The sequence below is a fragment of the Apteryx mantelli genome, chromosome 1 (genome assembly GCF_036417845.1).
Source record: "Apteryx mantelli isolate bAptMan1 chromosome 1, bAptMan1.hap1, whole genome shotgun sequence".
Classification (NCBI taxonomy): Eukaryota; Metazoa; Chordata; class Aves; order Apterygiformes; family Apterygidae; genus Apteryx; species Apteryx mantelli.
In genome coordinates this window covers 65,313,073-65,332,330 of record NC_089978.1, presented here as the reverse complement: position 1 = coordinate 65,332,330, position 19,258 = coordinate 65,313,073, and the positions used below count along the sequence as shown (strand labels likewise).

The following is a 19,258-nucleotide window of genomic DNA, read 5'->3' as shown; positions in this document are numbered from 1 at the left end:
AGCATTTTGGTTTTGATGTCCCAATGCCTTTATATTTACATTTTTTTTGCTTTTATATATATTTTAAGCAGTACTTGCAAATTCTGAGAAAAAATCAAATATTATACTGTACATTTATCTAGTTGTTAAAAAGGTCTATACATATTTACATGCAACACATGATAGAAAGCAGCAGAGGCTACTGATTATCAGTTTTACTCTTCATGCTTCCTGAAAGCAAGGATATGTAACAAAGCTTAGAAATGAATATTTGTAATTTTTTTTTTCCCCTACTGTAATAGCATTTCAACTCTACATCTAACAATGCAGATGTCTCTTCTATGTGCACTGGTTTGTTCTGTAACTGCAAAATTATACCTTAAGATTAATCAGTTAACATACATACAAAAATACCCCTAAACTCATACTGAAGAGAGGTCACAAACTGGAATAAGACATTAATATCACTTTTATTGTATCAATTTATTGCATATGTCGGTACATAAAAATAGAAAAGTTTTTTTGTAAAATTAATTTTATTGTAAAAACCAGACTAGAATGAGAATGTAAAACTCTACCACGGTTAGCACACATCTAGTAACATTTATGCTTTGTCTACAAAACTGAGGAGTTAAGAATACTTTGTATGATATTTTTGCTTAAAACATATATTAAAGAAAAAAATCAAGTAAAATCCTTGCATCATTTACTCAGTGGCTGTTTCTGAATTCAAAACATCAGTGTTATTTAGAACTTGAATACACTTTCTCTATTTTCACTACTGCATGGTTCTAAATTATACAAGGTTTTATTAGCCTTAATGGCATACACGAGGTTGATCCCACAGCATGCAGGAGACACTGATTTTATATTTGGCAGAAGTGCTCCTGGGAAAGTCACCTCTCACTTACAAAAATAAAAATGCACTTTTCAATAATCGAATTGTGAAATACAAATGGAGGTATGTCTGTATCTTTTTGCTAATAGAAGAGACCATACCTTAGAATCTCACTTCAGCCTTGCACTCGCCACTGTGAACATCCAAAGTGACACAAATGATTAGCTAAGAGATGCTGATATGCATATTTTATATAAATAGTTAATCCATCTGCCTTTCAACTGAGAGATTGTCCTTAGCCTACCAAATGGATTTGTGCTATATTTCTAATTTTACCTGAGAAATGGACATGCGGGCAGCTATATCAGTTAATTTTTCATCTGAAAGTATAGCTTATCTCTGCATTTCACAGTTCAGAAGCAGATATTGGGAATGTAAACTTGGGTTAATAGGAAGTCTCAAGGATTTCCACTAATTAAAACCACACATATGGTCTTATACTGGATGATTCCTCATAAGGACTCTATTGCTACAACTGTTCTAGTTCAACTCCTGACTTTTTTTAAACTTAAAGTTCCTCTTATAAAAGAGACAGTTCCTACATAGAGCATATTTAAGCCAAAAGGCGATTTTCTTACAAACCTGTGAAATAAACTCAATTCTCCTTCCCAAACCAGACTAGAAATTTGTATATACAAGACAAACATTTGGGAAACTTCTATACATGAATGGAGAATCAGTATGGGAAATCATATAAAGGTATTAAGCAGAATAAATGCAATAGTAGTCATAATACAACTTTTGGCAATTTAAAGTTACTACTACTATGGTTCCTACAATGCACTGTCTGGTAACAGCTAATTGCAGTAGATAACTGTGGGTTGCCATTATGCAGACTGTAAAATAAGAATGTGTCTTGACTTGTCAGCTATAAAGGATCAGCAACAAGTTTCTTGCTCCCTCTCCCTCCCTCCTGCCTTAAAAGAAAATGGAAAGATCACATTTACAGCAATGGAATATTTACATAAGATACTAATTAGTATTTCCTTCCCCTTTTCTTTCAGTGGATTTCACAACCAATGCAATGAAAAATAGAATGATAGGTATTCATCCACAAATGTGTGTTCAACCTATTAAAAAAAAAAAAAAGCTCCATATACAGAAGGCAGAGGAAACCACATTAAGTTTAAAGTATGATGCTTGTCTTCTCATATCTGCTATTTACAAAGTTTCATCTTCATGTCCTGCAGACACTACAGTGAAAAGATAGAGCTTGATAATCCAAAGCACTGTTTAAAACTGCTCATAAAGTACACTGTAATTAGGCTGCCATAATCTAATACCACAGATTAGACATTACCTTGGCAACTGTGGACCCCCAATGAGAATATTTCTTGTTTATATGCAAGTGCCAAGAATGCTTTGTGGTTGACACATAATACAGGAGGTTGGAAGGACAGCGAGGTGTTCTGGGTTGGGTTTTTTGTTTCTTCATCTGTTTTGATTGGCGTGAAGTGAGGGGGGGGGGGAAAAAGAGTCCTTTGTTGCTTTGGAAATTCACACTTTATGAAGAACACTATGGTATTTAACGGCAAGTTTTGACAACTTCCAAAATAGCTGTTTACTTTATCTGCACTCAGTCTCCAACAAGTAATCTATGCCATTGGCTTTATCAAATTATTTTTAGAAAAGCAGTACTTGCCCACTTATTTTCCTTCTCTCTCCCTTCATCCCTCCACCTTAACTCTAAAGCACTGCAAAGTAGCTGGGAAAAAAAAAAAAAAAAAAAAAAAGAGTATCATGAGTGAAGTAAGAACCTCACATTATGGTTTTAGGAATACACCACAGAAAAGAATGCTACAGTCTACTAAACCCTTTTTGCTATATAAACAAATGCCCCCAAAGAAACCACACAGAAAACACTCCCCCAAAACCATACCATGCACCACTGGAATGCTGAGGAGATACCTTTAGTCTAACATAAATTCAAAGCCATGCTATGTCTGAGAAGATTTTAGCTATCCATGCAGGTCTATAGCTTTTTCAAGTCAATTCTAAACAAACTTTAATAGTAGTATGACACAGGATACTTACCAGAGAGAGCAGCAACATCTAGCACGTATTTTTGTTTCTGTTGTTTCTTTTTAAATAGAAAGGATGGCCACATTTAAGTTTTTTTCTAATAAAGATGCATCTCCCTATCTACTGTTTGCTGACAACTACTATCCAATGTGTACATAATACCTGTAATTCCATATAGTAACTGGAGGCATAATCATTAAGGTACCAGTTCAGAAAAGCAGTTTTAGTCAGTGACAGAAATTAAGCACAAGCTTAAAATACCATCGTCCATCAAGAAACACATTAAGTATGTGCTGAGATGCTTTTCTGAATCAGGGAATTGCGTCAGAAAGGTTTGTTTATTTAAAAAATTCAATCTAAGAAGAAATTGTACAGATTTGGGGCAAAATTTTCTACAGTTATCTTTCTTCCCATAAAAGTCTATTTTGAATAGGTAAATTATCAACTGCAGGAAATGAGCAATTAAGTCTGCTGGAGATTTACATAGCCACACAGACAGACTGAGCTAATACCACACAACTTTGTTACAATTACTTAGGATAAGGATCCTTAAAATCTGAAAAAACAACATTCGGTCAGAATCAAGCTCTCATAAATTAAGTATTGCTGGTTATAAAATGGTGCAATGTTAGCTTCAAATTCTCAGTACAGCTAAAGAAAACTAACACTTCCACTGATGCTTAAGCTATTTTCACACTGTGCTTTTACAGTACTGTAAGACTTTTTAAAAGCAAATGGATAAAAGTGTTAAAATAAGTGTTGTCTGGTTTAGGCTAACTAAACTTAGGTCTACTAATTTATGCACTGCTCATTTTTATTGGCCTTACCATAGCAACTGTACACATTTATCTCTAATCATGTGATTATTTATAATTGTTTGGATTTGTTTCTTCCGGAGGTATATATAAAGGGCACAAATACTTAAATACACCAACTTAAAAATCAAATTCAAATATACACACCTTTACCTTCTATGACACTCCCTTCTACCACATTGCCTACTCTGCCTTGGAAATTCTACCTCAAATGTATGAGCAGACTAATACCAACAAAAAGCTTGCCAGTAAGTCAGTGAGGAGAGCTCGGAGCAGAAAACAGCTCTGAAAGTTAGACTGCACATCTCTCTTTGAAGGGTACTTTTCTATGAAAAAATTGCCTAGGAACATCCAGCAGCCACTATGTATAGGTACATTCAACTTCATGGGCACTATTATAATACAAATAAAATGAAAACAGGGAAAATGGCTTTTCCTCTCCACTTGCAATTTGTTTTCTATATATATGTATATAGGTGTGTATTTATACACATGTGTACATATATATACACACACATATATAAACACATATATAAGTAGATAATCATAAAAACAGTAACAATCCAGGATGGTATACCTGTAAGTATACTCTACCATTAATGCTATTTTATACCACTTAGCACACTAAAGCCTCCCCATCTTTGCATAATATAAAATTTCAAGGAATAAAACAGTTATCTCATTCATGGCACACTTTAAATAAAGTCTAAGAGAAACAACAAAACATTGTGCTAACCATGATTGTCTGAAAAGCTCACACATAGTAGCAGTGAATACTGAAGAGCCTGCCATTGTACTAACTAATGCATTCTGTACTACTGTTGTAACAAGTTTTTTTTTTTCTTTAATAGCATCCATTGTACATATCAAACAAATGGAAGATATGGACAAAGATATCAAAAAAGTATGGGAAAGACATGTAGAATGGTTCATTTACAATGCTGCAAATGTAGAAGTTATCTGGAACATCTTAATAAAGCATTAGACCTTTCCAAGTTTAATTTCACTCTTTAGGCAAGTACAGACATGATATACATTTAAAAATGGACATTCTTTTATCACTTTTCACAAATCAAGGTACAGTGCAGGTATTCCCCCCCCCCAAAAAAAAAAAAAAGAATATCAGTTATATTATTGTTACATTAGATGATGTTTTCACCATTTCTTCAGGGGAGTGACTCTTTATTACTTCTTTGATGAACTGTTCAAGTGCAGTGAAATACCCTTGGCACTGCCAAGTGTCATTATGAGTTCCATCAGGAAAAATCGCCAATCTCTTAGTCCGAGCTGGAGACAATTCGTAAAGTTGCTTCATCATAACTGGTGGAATTAACTGGTCAGACAACCCAGAGATGAAGAGAGAAGGCATTCTGCACTGAGAGATTTTTCTGTAGGACAGAAATTTATTTTTGTAGCACCATAAAGGAAGATATCTCATTGGAAAGAAAGAAAACAAAGTGCTGGCCATATGTGGGATGCTAAGAAAGGTGTTCTCCACCATGATGGCAGAAATTCTATGGGAATTTTCAGAAGCTAAATGAATAGCTACTGCTCCCCCCAAGGAACGGCCAAAAAGAAAAATTTTTGTTTTATCAAGATCAGACCTAGTCATCACATAGTCTAACACAGCCTCAGAATCTAAGTACAAACCTTCTTCATTTGCTTCTCCTTCACTTTTTCCATACCCTCTATAATCAACAAGGAGTAAGTTTACTTTCAGGTTTACCAGCATTAACAAAGCATTTGGTAACCTGTGGCCAATGTTGCCTGCATTCCCATGAAAATAAATGATGGTTGGAGAATATGCTGCATTGTCCCCTGTGTATCTCAGCAGAATAAGATTGAGAAGAACTCCATCTTTGGTTTTGATGAAGATGTTTTCATGTGGTATACCAGTAGGCATAGGAACATAAAGGCGAGATGAAGAGGGCTGTTCAGGAAAGTAAAGCAGCACGTCCTGGAATTTATATAATATACCTGCTATTGATACAAATATTAATATAAGTAGTATAATGCCTCCGTACAAGTGAAAAGTTACTATCAAAGGTAAAAGAGAAATACGGCAGAGACCCCAAGACCAGGAAGCCAAAGCTAGTAGCCATCTTTCAACAAAGGTCCAAAGCATCCATGACTTTTCCATTGTAGTGGTCAGTGATCTTTTACTCCAAGTAAATCCTGCAGAAAAACCCAAACATATATGTATGAATACAGAGGGAAATAAAAATGAAATGATTTAGGCATTCAGACTTCTGGAAAATCAGTAGTTAAGTCATTATACAATAGAACAAATATCAAATTTGGGGGTAGACTCCCTCTGAATTTTTTGAAACCATTCAGTTCTGTAAAACAAATGAAAAGCAATAATAAGAAAGAGACTTTAGAATTCTTCAAAATCTCATTTACATTGTTTCAACATTTAATATATGTCAGTAACACTAGATAATTGGTTGACTGACATCATAACATGTGCTTTCCCTCCGACATCCTTACCGACCAGCGTAGCAACCATACAGACCACAATATTATCAATTTGTCACAACTCTTCTCTTATAGTTAATACAAACAATAAAAGCCCTTATTTCTAAGCTAGTACAAATTAAGGCCAACAGGAACGGTTCAATAAACCTATGCACTTCCTTCTGCAATCAGGCTAGGCTAACAATGCACACAGGGTCAGCTATCATGTACCAGCTGTTTTTTCAGTATCTTGATCAACTACAATTATAAAGCCAAACAAAACAATGAAAGAGACTCAAGCATAAGATGATAAATTTAAGTACAGTGTGACATAACAGTTATGTTTTGCTATATTTGGATTGATTCTGATTTGTTTTGACAATTTTCTATCAGCTTTATCAAACCATATTACATTTTTGCTGTATAAGATGATTATGTTATTATACAAGACCACTGAAAACAGTTGGCTGACTACATTATCCTCTGATCAGTAAAAAGCACAACTACTGAAAAGTCCAAATATGAAAACAGACTCATGACAAAAAAAATATATGTACACAGCATAAGATGAGGAGAGTGATAGTCAGCAATAATGGATTAAATCTTCTCTGCAGTCATAACAGATAGATATGTCTCACAGCATACACAATCTCTCACATTATTCACCGCTGGAAATAAAGTGTAGTAAGGAGACCAGCAAAAAACTGCCAAACCTACTTGAGAATTACAGTAACTGTTCAGTTGGCATTAAGTTGAATAAACAGAGGCGACAACACAAGTTGGCTAGTTTAAAAATACTCTAGTTGTCTCCAAGATCATATTGCAGACAAAAATCACAGTTTAGACACAGTCTAAGATGTAACCTCCTTGGAAAGATGTAGTGCAATGAAATGTTAAATTAACTCCAAAGCAGTCTGACATGTAGAGACATGTTCAAGCACTGTGCAGCTGAGGTTCGGTTTGCATGGCTGATATTGAGTCACATGACTCAAACCAAAGTAAACTATATGGGCTAATACTACTAGAGAGGGCTGCAACTACACCAGCCATTTTGGTAGGACTGAGTGATCAAAAGTCACCTCTGCACTCACAGCCTCTTCCCTCACCAAATACAAGTGCTCAGTATGACCAAGAAACACTGCCAGCTCTATGAAAGATTTTATTTTAGACAGATTATTATATAGATCAGCAATAAAAGATGTCAGCCACACCTTGAGATTCACATACTAACCAAATGCAATGCGAAATTAAGCTTTTGTACAGTATATCTGCTCCTAATATAAAGCACTGGTAAGATATGAAGTAGTCTAGACTGCAGTTATCCCCAATTTGTTTTCTTGTATTATTTATTTAAACGTTCACATTCAGAATCCACATCCACATTTGCACAGGTATTGTCTATGTGGAAATTTAAGTATTGTGATCCATTTCTCTAGTGAGTCACAAAGACCAGGAGAGGCATGAGGTAGGTACTTTGATTTGTAAAAGAACTTCTTAATGAAGTTGACAATTCCTGCATTGAATCTAAAGACTAGAAGAGGAATGGTAACATTGATAATGACACAGTAAAAACACTCTCCTTACCCATGCCATGCAATTTTACTGAATTCCTTACAAAATGAAAGAGGCTCCAAAAATACTTTTGTGACAAGACATTCACTACAGAGGAATAGACCCATAACTAAGAACCACTGCTAAAAAACAAAAAGGTGATAAAAATCTTAAGATGATTAAAAACTTTTATGAATGCCTACCTCATATACATCAAGGACTGCTATTTGTAGCACTGATACCCACAACTGATTTTATAAGCCATGTTAGTTTCAGCTGTCCACAGCTTCCTATTTTAATTTCAGTAAGATATGCAAAACTACCAAAGTGCTATACCAGTCTGTGATACTGCTGCTGTAAGTTTGATTACTTGTTTTATAAAGAAAAAAAAAAAAATCCTTTGCTACCAGAGCTGCAAATCCAACGCATCTTGATCCTAAAACTAAGTGAAGTTACAAAGACAAAGCCTCTTGATCCTAAAACTAGAACTCAATACAGTCTGTGTTACCATGCTGCAATGTTTCATTCAGCATGCAAGTAGTGAAACAATGGAAAGGAAAATTAGGGATTCTGTAAAGCAAATTCAATTTCTTGCTATCAAAAAGCAACTCCTCCCAATAACATTAAGGGCAGCTTTTAGGAAGGAAAAAAAGGGGGAAAAAAGTAGTTTAATATGTTAATTAGCAGGAAGGATAAACTATACAAACACAGTCTTTTCATTTAAGTAAGGCTGACTACCTTGCACTAATGAGCAACTACATGACTACTGAGGTGTTTTTCCCAACTGCATGAAACTCTGCTAACTTCATCCATTTCCAGGCTTGAATCAGATCATGTCTGTTACTTCACACCTTCCTGAAAGTTTTGTTAGCTGGAGAACTAAGATACAAGTTTCTCCTAGATTTCTGCCTGCCTCCTTCCAACACTATTTGAAAGATCACAAGCATAGAAAATGATGGCTTATCATACAAGCACAGAGGCCTGAAAGACTTTAAACTAAGTGAAAATAAGCTCACTTTCAAAAATGCTACAAACTGTGATTTCTGTGGAGTCCAAAACAAGCAGGCCTTCCAAACATACCTTATTTGACCTGAACAGTAGAAGATGATACAAGCAGAACCAGATTTCCATTTAAAGTACATAAGAAAGAAAACTAACATAGTAATTCAGTGAGTGATAACTCACTCAGTGAGTGATAAGGTATTCCTTAAATCCTCAACACTTTTTGAAGTTCATGAGTGCTCAGCATACTGTGAGACTAAAAGAAATCTCTTTTTGGGTTTTTGGTTGTATTCTTCCTTATTGTTGGGCTGGTTAGGAAGCTATATATATATCGTACTAAATGTACCACTAAATACTACTAACCTAATAGTTTATATAAGATAATCTTTCACACAGTTTACAGTACAGTGTCTTAAGACAGAAAGACTTTGTGTTGAATTGGAGAGCACCTGCTACAGTTCTCCTTTATCCGTTTATTTTTTGTGACTAACTGGATGCCACAGAAATCACAGAGAGGTGGGAAACAGGAAGAGAAAGGGAAAAGAATCTATGTAGACTTTTCATGTTCCCTAATTGCTAAGTCAATCCTTCAGTCAGAATGTAAGATATAACTAGCAGGCATACTCCAAGGCTGAAGTCCTTAAACTGATGTTAGTAAGCAAGATAAGCAATATTAGCAAATTTTCTAACAATACTGTAAAACTTGGTTAATTAACTCAGCTAAAAGAGTTAAAGCTACTTTTCAAAAGTTGAACAAATCCATTTCAACAGAAGAGCCTAACAGAAAGTCTCCACAAGACTAACACTTGTAGGAGAGGCGAAAAAGAAAGGCTGATTTTTGCCTAGTGCTTCCGTTTTAGCAGTAATTGAAACTGAGGTGGAACAGCTGTCTGGTTACCTTGATATATCCTAGTTTCACGCTTAATATAAAAATCCAATCCCAATTTAAAGATTCAATCTCAAATATATGCAGACTCACAAAGGGAAGCTTGAGAGGACCTGGATGCTGACAGAAAGGGTGAACCCAAGCGTACAGAAAATCACAGGTTCTATCATGCTATTTTAATGCTGCAGCTGCCTACAGCAGGGAAGCTTGCAAAAAAGAACAGTCTTTTGCATACACTGTAGACATTGGAGAAATACAGCACTTAACTTGAAAGTAATCCTCCTAACGCACAGCCATTGGGCTTTTCCAGGATATATACCATATACCTTCTTTGCATTCAGTTACAATTGCTAGTCTACTATAATCATTCTCTTCACCTCTAGCAGCAGGCAGTTTGGTTTGAGCTCATCTACCTAAGAAACAGAAGAGTTAACTTGCAGCCTGGATAAGCCTGTTTCTCTTTCTAGACTACAAGAGCCACTCATGGACTTGCTCCATTACTGTTAGATGTCCCAATTAGAACAAGAAGGGCATATCACTTTACGTATTCTAAAAAAGAATTTTTCTTTTCAAACAATTTCGCAATCACCTGCAAATATGACTAGTTAATACTGTGCTTTAAACAGTCGACTGTTTAAAAGGATTACCTCAATTATATTGCCTCCTACTGCTAGATTTTATCAGAGCTCTGCAGAAAGATGGCATGAAACATCATCCACATGTTACAGATGAAGACACTGGAATCAAAAAATGAAGTGACTCTGGAAAGTCAGTCAGTTGGCCAATGGAAGGCTGGTGGAAGGTCTGATAGGTTTTCAGTTCTGGCCACGAAATTGGATTAGGTTTATCTACAGACCTCCTCTTCAGATCTCCCAGATAATACATTATTGACTTGGAAGCATTCTTACTTAAAGCAAGTTGCTTGTCGTCTGTCACTAAGAAACCCTAGATTTAAGGAACAAAGTACTGCTGCACTATATTTCAAATAATTGCCATAATTTCTGCTGTGACAAGGTTTTCCTTGTGAAAAAGTAATTCCCTATTTTACAACATATACAGTAACAGTATTTGATAAATGTAGACTATTTAAACATGTATTTGATTTAAACTGATTAAATTAGAGGCTATGATAACAAGCATAATGGAGGTTATTTTTCTGTTTAAGCTTGCTGTCATGGAAGTCAATAGTTATGACAAGTATGCAGTCATCAACAGCAGAATCACAGTCTTATCTGCCAGATGTTTTCCTACACAATTGATAGAAATTCCAAGATATGTTCAACCATGCTGTTCCTATGCTTAGCTGCCCTTATTGCTAGAAAGTATTTCCTAAAACTTAATAGCAAGGAAGACTGAGTAACTTAATTTTAGTACTTCCAATTCAACATTTTCCAGCCTTCAAACTTATAATCTATCTTCAGTTTTTCCAGACTATACAAAACCAGCTCCTCTGCTCTTTCCTCACAGATCATGTTTTCTTAAGTGCAAAAATCATCAGATACCTTTCCTCTAGATTTTGTTTCACATTTCCTCCTCTCCCTCCTGCTGAGTACTATCAAGTTCGGAGCAGTTAGTCTTGCTGGTGCAGAAGAAAGTAGAAAAACATCTTTAAAAACTTTTCAAAACTGCATCAAAAAGGCTAGCTTTTGTGAATGCCAGGGGTTCTCACAAGGTAAGTTTTTGAAGATGCTTATAAACTTAAGAGACAAGCAAAAAAGTGTATTGAAAGACCAAGTTCTAAAATCAGGATATCCATTAGCACAGAAAAACACCAATGTGACACAAGTCAACACTATGCCACCCATACTCTACTAAGACTTAATTGAAAGGAAGACTTAACCAGAGCGCTTCTCTGCCTAAAACAATCCATTTGCTTTAAAGCCCATTAGAGACCCCTTCAGTTTATATAGCTACAGAGCAGCCTCTCAGGACAGGGGAAAAAACAACAAAAAAAAATTGGCAGTGATATGTTTCAGTCAAAACTTACAGCCACCTTTTTATTCCATGGGGATACATACATCTATTTATTTATATGTATCTATCTTGTTCTCAATCCACAGGCCACGAATTACTGACACAGACAAATGCCATATTCAGTCGGATGAGCTACACATCCCATTTTTAAATAATTACTGATCATGTAAGTCACTCATAACAATACAAATTCTGAGAATTAGTATTAAAATGTCTTGATTGTAAAGATTTTAATTATCTGCTGTGCCCTAACGCTATTCTTAAATAGCTAAGATCATTATCAACTGAACATCTTAAATACCTAACTGAAGACAATATTCAAAGGTACCTGTGAACAGTTTTTCACTTATTTTGAATGGCAATCAGAATTACTCTTATATTTGCCACTACTTCTGTATGCATTTTCAGTTTCTGTCTACATTTTTAGTATAAAAAATTTCTATTTTCACACACTAATCACATTATAAGACATTTACCTTTGGAGGTGATGATTTCCTGTGCTTCATCTCTGCCTGAAAGAAAATTGCATTTGGGAACTTTGAGTAAAATTGCTTTTTGAGTTACACACATAATTACTGTTTGCCTTCAGTTATCTGAAAGAAAATTAAGAGCTAACAGCCAGTGAAATGAGAAGTTATGCATCTGCTTTACTTATGAAACTGCGCATATCATCCTGCTCTGATGCTCTTCCTGTCAAGCTCAGCTCTTGCGTGAAAAGTCTGATAAACTTGAAAACATCATCTTACAATGAAGTTGAGAACGATGCTGAAATGTAGTATATAACTGTACATATAACACATAGTGTATAATAGTCAAGTTATGGGAGATTTACACTGACTACTTAAAGCTAACTTTTAGAGAGAATATTAGCAGTCTTAATGTTAGTGTTAAGAAGAGGATTCAGATTTTTAATGGCTGCTCTCTGTACAATGAGCTTTACAAAAAGTTAGTCTTAATATTCACTGCAATACCTATCATTTCATTAGGGTTTCAAAATGAACAAAACATACCCAATTTTGTTCAAAAACACACAAATATCTGAAGACATCTGTTTTGTCCTACTGCACTTCCTTTCCCTATGCTCCAGCTCCTCCAGAGGTACACAATACTTAATACAAGTTTTATATTTACTCATATTTATTTAAAAGATTTCTATAAAAAGAAATATTAAGTTCTCAACAGCCACAAATTAGATTCAAGGTGTGTGTGTGGGGGGAGGTTAGATCTGAGGGTGAAATTAATCTGTTAGAAAGCCTACAAGTTTAAAGAGGACAAGAAAATTACACTTTCTCAATACTAAAATCTTCCAAGGAAACTCTCATAAGAAATAAAACAGCAGAGTAGCTACTCCTAAGGAAAAAGGAGAACTAGAACAACAAAATCCCAGACATAAAGGTTCTGGTTTTTGAAACCAGAAAAACACCTCTCCTACTTAAACAACTTCAAACTTCCATAGATCTGCATCAACAGTACAGATTTGTAATCAAAAATGTTTTTCTCTAACTTCTACTGTACTTTCCACAACTGACAAACCCTACTGATTCTTACAGTCATCTCATAAATTATGAGGGTATTATAAAAAATCAAAGACAATTACCATATTAGAGGCTTCATTTTCTAGCGAGTATGGGCTCCTAAAACCTACTACTTCTCAAACATTTGGAGTTATTTCCATCTTTATTTAAAAGAAACACTCCTCTAGGTGTTTTCAACATATTTACTTGAAACAGTTAAGCACATAAAAAGTCATGATCCATTTTCTGTAAGCCCTGTTCCATGCAGCAATGGAGGCAAATGAAAGAAGAGTATGAATTTGCTATGAGGAAGCAAAAAATCACCCCGAGGATTCACAGGAAGGCACCCGAACTAATAAAGCTTTGAATGGTGCTTTCAAGGAAGCAGCTCCCTATGAAAAACAGCTCGAAACAGAGGAATAGCAACCACGTATGCCCACAGAGCAGGGCCTTGGCACCCAACCATTCACACCGCGGTTAAGAGCTGCGCTTTAACCACAGCGATCCTGCCCGCCCCCCCCAGCACGCTTCCCAAGCCGAATTTTCCAGCCGCCGCCGACCCGCTCCCTGCCCTACTTCCTCACGCCACTTTTGCCGCCCCCGCCGCCCTGCGGCGCGCGACCAGGCCGGTGACCCCTCCCCCCCCCCACGGAGCACCCACCCGCCTCATCGTCCCGCGCGGTCGGTGCCGCTGGCGGCGCCTCAGGCGGACCCGGTCCCCGACCCGCAACTTCAACCACGGCTCCTTCCCCGGCCGGACGTCACCGCCGCGGAGGCTTCCGCTTCCGAGGTCAGGGATCGGCAGCTCGCCCCGCCCCCCCACCCCCGGACCGAACCAACCCAGGGTGGGGGTGAGGAGGCAGGAGCAAGGCGGCCACGGCGGGCTTTGCCCCCGCCCCCCGCCCCCCCCACAGACCGGCCGCGCGCAGACGAGCAGCCACCCGCGTCCCCCAGGAGCACCGACTGCGCAGGCGCGCGAGCCGCCGCGGCCGCCGGTAGCCGCGGTCCCCCCCCGCGCGGCCGGAACCATTACGCTGTGGGGGAGGAGCGCGGGGCTCCGCCGTCACCGAGTCACTCCTCCCGCCCCAGAGAGGAGAGGGAGGGGGGGCGAGGGAGCCCTCCCAGGGCGGCCGCCGTGACCGCTGGCTCTGCCGGTACCGCAGCAGCGGGTGAGTCTTGCCTGAGGGTTACGGTTCCTTCCCCCCCCCCCCCATGCTGTTGGCCTGTCGTGGGGAGGGGGCGGCCGTTGCGGTGTGCGTTGAGGTGCCCCGGGAGGGAGCGCCCGTAAGCGTGTGCCCCCTCTCTTCCCCGCCGCGTGTCCATGGCAACGCCGTAACGGCTGCGCGGGAGCCGGGGGGCTCGTGCGCTCGCGAGCTTCCCCCTCCGGGATGAGCGGGCCCGGGAGGCGGCGGCGGCACTGGGAGCGCCCCCCGGCCGCTCCTCTGGGGCGCCCCGCCCGTCGCGCCGAGCATCCGCTGCTCCCTCCCGAGCGGCGGCCGGGGCGTTGGAGGGATGCGCCGCCGCCGCGGCCGCCGCCACCTGGCGCGGCCTCGGGCCCGGCGCCGCGGGGAGGCCGGGCCGGGCCGGCTGGCGCCAGGGACGGGCTTTGCTTGGCGAGCCCCGCGGTGCTGGTGGCGCCCCGGCGGCAGCGGGCTGTGAGCTGCGAGCTTTGGAAGCTCGCTCCAGCCTGCCGAGGCTTTGCTTCAGCCGCGTTTCTCAGTAGCGGGAGGGGGTTACGGTCCCTTCTGCTGTCTCAGGCGTTTTGTCGCGCTAGTGGTTTCTGTTGCTGTTCCACAGTTTGGCTGCCGAGTGCCACCGTCACTGGTAACAAAGTACAAAAGTGTCTGCTCGTGATCTTTTAAGTAATGAATAACTTCAGTAAACCCTAGAGATTTTCTCGAGATAGGATAACGTGCTAGCATTTTGTTTCTCTTCAAATATATATATGTATCTTCTTGTTCGTAGTGAAAAGTGAACCCTGATGGCTTCTACACCTGCTTCACAGCCTTCTCCTAAAAAAACAGTAGCCTCTCAGGTGCCTTTTGCAGATCTATGCTGTACTCTGGAGCGAATGCAGACATGTAAATCTCGGCCAGAAAAAAACAAATATTTCAAGGATTTTCTGGATTCCTGGAGGAGGTTCCATGATGCTCTCCATCAAAAGGAGAAAGATGTTACAGATTCTTTTTACCCTGCAATGCGACTTATTCTTCCACAGTTGGAAAGAGAAAGGATGGCATATGGAATTAAAGAAATTATGCTTGCAAAGCTGTATATTGAACTGCTTAATTTACCAAAAGATGGAAAAGATGCTGCAAAGCTTTTAAATTACAGAACACCTGCTGGCTCACGTGGAGATGCTGGAGACTTTGCAATGATTGCATACTTTGTATTAAAACCTAGGTGCCCAAAACAAGGCAGACTGACAATAGAACAAGTCAACGAACTCTTAGATGCAATAGCTAATAATAATGCTGCCAAAAACAAGGGTCTATTAAAGAAAAGTCTCCTTCAGTTAATTTCTCAGAGCTCAGCACTTGAACAAAAATGGCTTATCCGGATGATTATAAAGGATCTAAAACTTGGTGTTAGTCAACAAACTATATTTTCCATTTTTCATCCTGATGCTGCTGAATTACACAATGTCACAACTGATTTGGAAAAAGTCTGTAGACAACTACATGATCCCACTGTCTCACTTAGTGATGTTTCTATCATGTTATTTTCTGCCTTTAAACCAATGCTTGCTGCTATTGCTGACGTCCAGCAAATTGAGAAACAAATGAATCATCAGATATTCTACATAGAAACTAAACTGGATGGTGAGCGTATGCAGATGCACAAAGATGGAGATGTATATAAGTATTTTTCCCGAAATGGGTATGACTATACTCAGCAGTTTGGTGCTTCACCCCGTGAAGGTTCATTAACTCCGTTTATTCATAAAGTATTTAAAAGCAATGTGCAAAATTGCATTCTTGATGGTGAAATGATGGCTTACAATCCTGAGACACAAACATTCATGCAAAAAGGAAACAAATTTGACATAAAAAGAATGGTGGAGGAATCTGATCTGCAGACTTGCTACTGTGTGTTTGATGTATTAATGGTTAACGATCAAAAGTTGGGCCATGAAACACTAACCAAAAGATACGAGATCTTAAGTGGCATATTTACCCCAGTAACAGGTAGAATACATGCTGTACATAAAACAAGTGCCAGAACTAGAAAAGAAGTAATTGATGCTTTAAATGAAGCAATAGATAATAGAGAGGAAGGAATTATGGTGAAAGATCCCATGTCCACTTACAAGCCTGACAAACGTGGGGAAGGCTGGTTAAAAATCAAGCCGGAATATGTCAGTGGGTTGATGGATGAACTAGACCTTTTGATTGTTGGCGGTTACTGGGGAAAGGGCTCCCGTGGTGGAATGATGTCTCATTTTTTGTGTGCTATTGCGGAAACTCCACCTCCAAATGAAAAACCTAGTATTTTCCACTCTATTTGTCGTGTTGGCTCTGGTTATACTATGAAGGAATTGTATGATCTGGGTTTGAAACTGGCTAAACACTGGAAGCCCTACCATAGGAAGGACCCTCCATGCAACATTTTGTGTGGAACTGAAAAACCTGAAGTGTACATTGAACCTTTTAACTCTGTAATAGTTCAGATTAAGGCAGCTGAGATTGTTAACAGTGATATGTATAAAACTGACTGTACTTTGAGATTCCCCCGAATCGAGAGAATAAGAGAGGACAAGGAATGGTATGAATGCATGACTTCAGACATGTTAGAACATCTCAGAAGCAAAGCAGAAGGGAAGCTGGCCTCTAAACACCTTCATATAGATGATGATGATGAGCCACAAGAGAAAAAAAAGAAAACTGTACCAAAGGTGAAGAAGGTAATTGGAATAGCAGAGCAGTTTAAAGCCCCTGATCTTTCTAATATAAACAAGATTTCAAATGTATTCGAAGATGTTGAATTTTGTGTTATGACAGGAACAGGAAGATATTTGAAGTCTGAATTAGAAAGCAGAATAGCTGAGTGTGGTGGAAGTGTGGTACAGAACCCTGGACCAGACACTTACTGTGTCATTGTAGGAACTGAGAATGTCAGAGTGAAAAACATCATTGCTTCCAACAAGTATGATGTGGTGAAGGCAGAGTGGCTCCTCCAGTGTTTTCAAACCAAAATGCTTGTACCTTGGCAGCCTGCCTTTATGATTCATATGTGTCCTGACACAAAAGAACATTTTGCTCGTGAATATGATTGTTACGGAGACAGCTATACAGCAGATGCAGATGTTGCACAACTAAAGGAAGTGTTCTCAAGAATGAAAGATAATAATAAGATGTTGTCTTTGGACGTGATTGCTGAATTAGAAGAACGTTATTCATGGAACAGCTGCCAACTCAGTATATTCAGAGGAAACACTATTTATGTGGACTGTTATGCTGTTGTTAATGAACCCAGAACAAAAATCCATGGAACAAGACTATCAATTAGAGCGTTGGAGCTCCGATTTTATGGTGCAAAAGTAGTCCCTCACCTAGAAGAGGGTGTGTCGCATGTCGTTATAGGAGAAGATCACTCCCGGGTAAAAGAGATGAAAGCACTGAGGAGAACATTTGGTAAAAAATTTAAAATTGTATCTGAGCTGTGGGTAACTGAGTCGGTAGAGGAAGGAGTCCCAAAGAATGAAAATCAATATTTAATTTAAAGTAGCTTTTAAGCTGGAAGCAAAAAGCATTCTTGTTAACATGATTAGACTTGGAAATTATGGAGTTGCATTGAGTTTTCTGAATCTTTTGATGTCCGTTTAAACTTGAAAGAATAACACTGCATTGTTGAAAATAGAGGAAGGCTGTTATTTGCACTGTTGTGGAAGCAAGAGGATGCTATGCTATGTTGGGGAGCGGGGAGGGGGCAATAAGATAACCTAATTCTTTTAATTCACAAACAGGTCTAAGAAGAGATGTATTCTTTTAGGTAAGAGAATTCCTAGCCATTAATAATGCCTGCTTCCATTGTTCAAAATGGAGTCAATTAATTACCATTTTAAGGAAATTCTATTTAACATATTGCTTATTTATAACTTTATAATCACATTCATGTTGTTATAGAGGTAAAGTAGTTGTTCTGTGTATACTCTATATGCTACAGAATTTGCTAATTTATAAACCTCTGTACTGTTTTAATTTATTTACATTGTTTTTAGCATTGAGCCTCCATACAGTTCGATTAGCACTTTGGTTTCAGGATACTGCCTTAATCCTATGTTTCTTTGTATAAAAACCATTGTAAAATAGAACCTAAACTTCTGGTTGAAGTGTTAATGAATTAATAATTACCTATATAGTTGTAAAATACAAATTAATTACTTTAAAACTGTAATGACTTCCTCTCTCCATTACAGTTAAAGTCAAACCATCAGGGTGACAAAGCTAAATTTTTTACACTTAATTTTCAGTTTATCTTTCTAAAAATGTTTCATAAACTATTTCAGTAATGTGTGAGATTAATTTCCAAACACTGTTCAATTTTTAAAAAATAATAAAATGTATTTTTGAAGTCTTCCCGGTATGTTGTTTTAGTGCGAGGTAACTCTTTGAAAAACATGAAACACAGTTTCTGATTTTACTCCATTAAATAATTTATGCATTAACTTTGAGGGGAGAAACGTTCAGGCCTGAGTTCTTGTTAAAGAAGTCAACACAGGTGTTGAACAGAACTGCTTTTGGGCTCATCAGATAGAACCAGGTTTGGCTGACCTGTTTGTTCAGTGTTTTTTGTGGTAGTGTTCATATAAAAAATTACTTTAAAAAGGATCAGGAAATATTGTATGAAAGGCTGAATAGAAAAACATTTATTACAGTTATTGTAAGTATTAGGAGCTCCCATACTTCTCAAAATATTAAAAAAGGTAAAACATAACCACTTTTCTGAAGTTACCATATAACTTGTTAAAAAGCAGAATGCACATTTCTTGTTTTTCTGTACTTAAAATAGTAAATACTGAAAGACAGTACATGATTTTTTCCTCTAATAATTTGAGTAGAAAGCTGCTGTGTGTGGAATATACTTGTAACACTTTTGCATGACAGGGAATATTAAGACTATCTAAGTTGCTAGGCTTCCTCCATGTAATGTTCTATTT

The 19,258-nt window shown here is 38.3% G+C and overlaps 2 protein-coding genes across 4 annotated transcripts; one reads left to right on the top strand and one right to left on the bottom strand.

Annotated features, from left to right (window-relative positions):
- Positions 1-448: 448 nt before the first annotated feature.
- Positions 449-13,858, bottom strand: ABHD13 (abhydrolase domain containing 13). Of its 3 annotated transcripts, none has more exons than XM_067293827.1 (3): positions 13,760-13,858; positions 12,061-12,096; positions 449-5,889 (listed from the first exon to the last, which is right to left on the bottom strand). In XM_067293827.1, the coding sequence occupies exon 3, from the start codon at positions 5,852-5,854 to the stop codon at positions 4,841-4,843; it is 1,014 nt and encodes a 337-aa protein (XP_067149928.1). In that variant the 5' UTR covers positions 5,855-5,889; positions 12,061-12,096; positions 13,760-13,858; the 3' UTR covers positions 449-4,840. The 3 variants fall into 3 exon arrangements, with proteins under 3 accessions (XP_067149928.1, XP_067149933.1, XP_067149940.1); XM_067293832.1 differs by having other exon boundaries at positions 12,061-12,092; XM_067293839.1 differs by lacking the exon at positions 12,061-12,096.
- A 315-nt stretch (positions 13,859-14,173) lies between these two features.
- LIG4 (DNA ligase 4) lies at positions 14,174-18,675 on the top strand. The gene is made up of 2 exons (XM_013954076.2): positions 14,174-14,267; positions 15,064-18,675. The coding sequence occupies exon 2, from the start codon at positions 15,080-15,082 to the stop codon at positions 17,819-17,821; it is 2,742 nt and encodes a 913-aa protein (XP_013809530.1). The 5' UTR covers positions 14,174-14,267; positions 15,064-15,079; the 3' UTR covers positions 17,822-18,675.
- Positions 18,676-19,258: the final 583 nt, after the last annotated feature.

Excerpts from the sequence above, each read along its gene's own strand:
- ABHD13 (XM_067293827.1), bottom strand. The coding sequence starts at position 5,854 with ATGGAAAAGTCATGGATGCTTTGGACCTTTGTTGAAAGATGGCTACTA.
- LIG4 (XM_013954076.2), top strand. The coding sequence starts at position 15,080 with ATGGCTTCTACACCTGCTTCACAGCCTTCTCCTAAAAAAACAGTAGCC.